This window comes from Pinus tabuliformis, chromosome 4_1 (genome assembly GCF_031772625.1).
Source record: "Pinus tabuliformis cultivar Carrire ecotype Pingquan chromosome 4_1, CPIR1, whole genome shotgun sequence".
Lineage (NCBI taxonomy): Eukaryota > Viridiplantae > Streptophyta > Pinopsida > Pinales > Pinaceae > Pinus > Pinus tabuliformis.
This window is the reverse complement of record NC_142303.1, coordinates 731,776,549-731,781,757: the sequence shown is the minus strand read 5'-3', so window position 1 is coordinate 731,781,757 and position 5,209 is coordinate 731,776,549. Positions and strand designations below refer to the sequence as shown.

General features: G+C 34.7%; 1 protein-coding gene across 3 annotated transcripts; it reads right to left on the bottom strand.

The window, feature by feature from the left end:
• Positions 1–2,428: 2,428 nt before the first annotated feature.
• On the bottom strand, positions 2,429–4,278 carry LOC149178220 (uncharacterized). 3 transcript variants are annotated; one of them, XM_089423568.1, is made up of 3 exons: positions 4,021–4,278; positions 3,651–3,856; positions 2,429–3,261 (listed from the first exon to the last, which is right to left on the bottom strand). In XM_089423568.1, exons 2-3 carry the CDS (start codon positions 3,838–3,840, stop codon positions 2,609–2,611), a joined length of 843 nt encoding a protein of 280 aa, XP_089279694.1. In that variant the 5' UTR covers positions 3,841–3,856; positions 4,021–4,278; the 3' UTR covers positions 2,429–2,608. The 3 variants fall into 3 exon arrangements, with proteins under 3 accessions (XP_089279694.1, XP_089279692.1, XP_089279693.1); XM_089423566.1 differs by having other exon boundaries at positions 3,959–4,277; XM_089423567.1 differs by having other exon boundaries at positions 3,969–4,277.
• Between the last annotated feature and the right edge of the window lie 931 nt (positions 4,279–5,209).

Here is a 5,209-nt window from a genome sequence, read left to right as displayed (position 1 = left end):
CCGCATCTAAGAAATAAGTTGTGTGTGTGGGTGTCCATATAGTTGCTGCTATGAAGAGGTTTTTAAGGAGATGTTGAAATCATAGAAAAATTAAAAGACATTGTTAATGAAAAGAAACCATAGTATTAGAAAAAGACATCAACGAAAAGAAGCCACATTATTAGAAAAAGATATCAACCAAACTTGAATTCATTGTAAAGACCAAATTTGAAAACCATTCTTAAACAACAACAAAAACAACCAACCAAGCCATACAACAACAACACTGCAGATGTGTATTACATATTACAACATTTCCCTATTAAATATGGAAAACTTTCCTTTTAATTACATAATTTTTTGAATTTATAGAGCTTGAAGTTTTTAATGGAGATGAAAGTCTATTGATAGTGTTCTTTGATTAAGCAATGTTAAGAGAAAAGTTCAATTCCCTTGGTTGTTGAAGGTATATATTTGTTTTTTTGGTTTCCTTTAATGTTTCCAACTGAACAAAACATATAGTATAAATTAGAAACAAATGAAAACTAAAAAAACTTTTTCCATTGTGCAAATAGATTTATATTTTCAATGATGTAAATTCAAATACTTTTGAAGATTATCTAATGAATAGAAGAAACATATGTTTACCTTTTTTTAATAGAATTTTGAGAAAAATGTTTGCCTATATACTAAATTCTATTGAGATTTTATAGTATTTTAATGTAGCCACTTTTTAAATTTTAAAGATTTAGAAAGACACTATTTCATTTTGGCATTTTTTAAAATAAAGAGTTTATTTAATATACACTTGTTAATAGAAGTACAAATATTTTTATAAAGAAGTACAAATATTTTATAACTTTTGATCTTTGAAAGGTTAAATAAATGTATGCCCTTCCAAATAAAATTAAGACTACTTCTTCAAATTTGATCACTACTTCTCACCACTTTTGTTTCTTTTTTCTGAACACAGAAGAAAATTTGAAGTGCTACGATATGGAGGTTTATAAAACTTTGGAACTTTGATATCATGGTGAAGAATGAAAATAAAAAATGAAACATAATTTTTTTTTCAATATCCAAAATAGCTAAATAAATTAAATTAAAAACATCAACAATAAATAAATAAATGAATGACTGGAGTAAAATTCCACTAGACTAAAGTAAAATTAAAAACCACTGACATTGCCACTACGATACGGCAAGTACTTCATTATTGGTTGTTGGTCTTTTATTGTTCTTAAGGGAGAACACCACATCTTCAAAGATTAAAATATGGCATTCATAAGATCATTACTGGCTTCCATGGCTGCATGTTTGAACTTCCATGATTCGTGGCTTCTAAATCAATATAGGGGCACGATCTCTTATCCAGTGAGGGTTTTCATCTCAATATGCAGATCTATCCACGAGGAAAACTGTGAATTTTACCTTTCGCCGGTAGAATTGGCAGCAGATGGTGATGGCGTGGCCATGGTGAATTACAGTGGGAATCTGGCAAGAGGATTATGTCCACAAAGTCCTCCGCCATCTACAATACCGTAAATGACCAAATGTTACTAATTCTAAACGCTTGCAGAGTAAACTCCAATTTTACCATTCTCATCCTCCAAATCCCTCTCTACCTTACTCGACTTCGTCGCAGCACAAGATTGAACTCACGAATCCAAGGCCAAGGCCATGGGTTTTGATATTTTAAGCGAATCACTGCTTACTACCTATACGTCAGTCACACCAATGGTGTGAGACCATACAATAGATCTATCTCGGATATCTGCTGATCCGAGCATTTATGCAGTGGCAGATCTATCCCGGATATCAGCTGATCGGAGCATTTATGCAGTGGCAGTGAAGATCCGTGAAGAGAACGGATGCACTGCAGTGAAGATCCGTGAGGAGGACGGATGTTTTAGGTCCAAGATTATTGAAATGACCCGATATAATCGACATAAGATTAACAAAGTGACTAATATTGAATGGGCAGAAGTTAACCTGGACAAGTGGAAAAACACAGAAAGGCAACCAATTTTGTCCGCCCAAAACCTCTTAGCGAGTTTTTAAAACACAGAGATGCAAGATGGAGAGATCACCAAATAAATGAAATTAATATTATATGTATAGAGAAGTAAGCAAACGTAAGTGAGTAAGAAAATATTGTGAACCATTACTTAAAAAGAAAATTAAAGCTATATTACTCTCTCGAGTACATATTAACATAATTATACTTCCACCTCAGACCGTCCTGATAAATTCATACTATTGTTTTCAGTTGTATTTCTGATTAAGTATGAAACTAACCCTAATATTAACAGACTGAAAATCCGAAATACAAGTACATTCAGATAACTCCCGTGATGTTGCTTAATAAAAAATTTCAAATTTTAAATATACTGGATATTATAACATGGAAAGTACATAACATTAGCAGACTGAGAATAAAAAATAGAGGTACATTCATCTTAACTCGTATGGTCTTTATCAATAAAGGTAAGTTTAAAATATACAGGATACTATCGATTGATTTTTCATGTGGGAGACTTCCCGTAGTTTACTTACAGGTCCTATACAATACATACAATCTCAGTGTATTTCGCCATGGGTATATACAGAAGTGAGAAAATGAACTTTTTCATGGCAGGGAATTCTCCATGCACTGATTCCAAAAGGCCTCACTGCAACGCAGGTCAAAAGCTAATGATTTATCAGGAGTACGTGGAAAATATTCTTGAGAGCCAAGCGTTAGCTCCAAACCTACCGGACTACACGGAGCTTCAACTTCAGTATGACTGGTTTTGAGGTTAGGGAGATCATGGCAGTACTCCATCTGTGCTTGATCGGCAGCAATGAATTCATCCACTTCCCCCGCTGACAAAAATGTCGAACTTTTCTCTATGTATTTTTCATTAATTGGACAGTTCTCTGCTGCCCTCTTCAAATTGTTTGTTACATCACCCAAGTCATCATGAGACTTGCAGCTCGAATCCATATGACTGGTAGTGGATGCATGTTCGCGTAATTTTCTTCTGGCTTTCGAATGCGACAGGCCCTTCAGTTTGCCTCTGGTCGTTACTGATCTATGCAACTCGCGGAAGGCCGTGGTTTCCATTCGCACGGCACGAGCCGCAGAACTATCCGGCGTAATGGAAGGGAACGATCCTCTCAGGATGTTCTCCACCCCCTCCCGACATAATGCCCAGTTACCCGACGAGAGAAGTCCAACCGATCCGTGTATCGGATTCATCATTCTGCCGCAAGCTTCGAATAAAAGGGACCTGAATATCGCTGCAACACCAAATACACAAATTATATGTATATGGTTTCTTTAGTCTCTTTATTCTCTTTGGAATTAGATCAAGGATACTGTGCAATATATATGCGTGTCCCCTTTGTGTGTCTGTGTAACGCTAACAGTATTGAATCTAATATGAATTTAATCTATTTTTAAGTTTCAGATTTATATATAGACTTCACTCACAACTTTAAATAAATGAGATTTTGAAATATGCAACCCTAGGTTTGCATAAATGAGATTTTGAAATATGCAACCCTAGGTTTGCATAAATGAGATTTGAAATATGCAACCCTAGATTTGCAATTTCTATGCTATATCACATCAGGGTTTAGATGGGTCTGCGCAAATTATTGCCAAACCGAGTTTAAAGGAGTGTTACCAGGCCTCAAATGCTCGGGGCCGTTGGTAATGAGATTTGTCAGGCCAGCGCGCCCATAAAACTTGGCTAAGAAGATAGTGGCGTTCGCCTGTGACTCTGGGGTGCTTATCCAGTGGAGGCAGGGCCTGAGAATGCAAGATTCGCCACAGCCCTTTCGTAGGACTCGGCAGCCATTGCAGCTCATCCTCATGATATGATGATCCGATCTAGCAAACAACAAACACATACAGAAATGACAAATAAGTATATGTTTAACCTATGTGATCGCAGTGTCGCGCAACCACTAATATAGACAACAAGAAACGGACCTGCTTCAACCTTATGTGCTCGCGGTGTCGGGCGATGGTAATAAAGGCAGCCAGAAGCAAACCTGCGAACGGCAAATATATGGGATGGCACCACGGAAATGACTGGATATTTGTTGGGTCGATATTTTGCGTGCCAATGAAGAAAATGGTCTGTAAATTCGGATGTTTTTTTTCTCGAACGGCGTGATTCAAGGCTTTGAGGGACCGGGCCGTAGTAAATTGAGGCGCGCAGTGCTTTAAAAAACAAAGCCCTCAGATTCCATCACCATTCCCGAACACCAGCAGAACAGTTTTTTCTCTGTTTTTGTAAGGATGGATTTAATTATGTTGTCGGTATAATAGTAATTGTTATTCAACTCAACTGCACTAATGGAGCTCAGTGAATTTTTTTCACTTTTTAACAATTTTTCTCAGAAACATCAAGTAGAAAATAACACATCCCTATAAAATAAAACCACTAAGCGACACACGTTACGTTAATGCTGGAATGGGACGGAGGACCAGGCCTCGTTCATCTCCCAAATCCTGATTTTCAGTAATCATACTCCCTAAATTCATGCCCAATTTGTCTTGTCCCAATTCAACATATATCCACTCCAATTGTTTATGTTTTCTTCTTGTCTTTAGCATGACAAGCACATCTTATAGGTTTAGGTATTATTTCGTGGTGTCATGAAATTTCTGGACAAAAAATCATATTAGATCTCTCCAATGAACTGTTAGATTACCCGTTGATCCTATATCCATGCATTGAACCTTATTATTAAATAGATGCGATGAACCTATATGATGCACGGTACGATTCAAAGTCATCATAATGATGAGTACATTACTTCACTTAATCTCGTTCCATGAATGTGTGGTTATGATTTTTAATTTTTATAAATGTTTAAAATTAGTTTTTATACCATAGATATTTTCATTCATTTATATTTTCAAGTTTCCAGATTTGAAAAAAAGTGAAGTATTTTTCTTTATTCCAAAATATAACTATTAAGAAAACAAATTTTATATTTTTCAAAATATATGTTATTTAATAATAAAATTTAAATAGTTGTACATAATTATTAAAAAAACAAATTTTATATTTTTCAAAATATATATTATTTAATAATAAGATTTAAATAGTTGTAATATATTTAGTTAACAATAATGTCTGAAATCATTATAAAAATATATATTTTTTATAAATTTAACATGAGAGTTGTGATAATTATAATTCATAATAATATCAAATTAAATTTAAGGAAA

What these genes read in the sequence shown, in the direction of transcription:
- LOC149178220 (XM_089423568.1), bottom strand. Translation starts at nt 3,840, where the DNA reads ATGAGGATGAGCTGCAATGGCTGCCGAGTCCTACGAAAGGGCTGTGGC. An exon ending in CCCCGAGCATTTGAGGCCTG is followed by an intron (nt 3,262 to 3,650) that starts GTAACACTCCTT and finishes TTGGTGTTGCAG; the next exon opens with CGATATTCAGGTCCCTTTTA.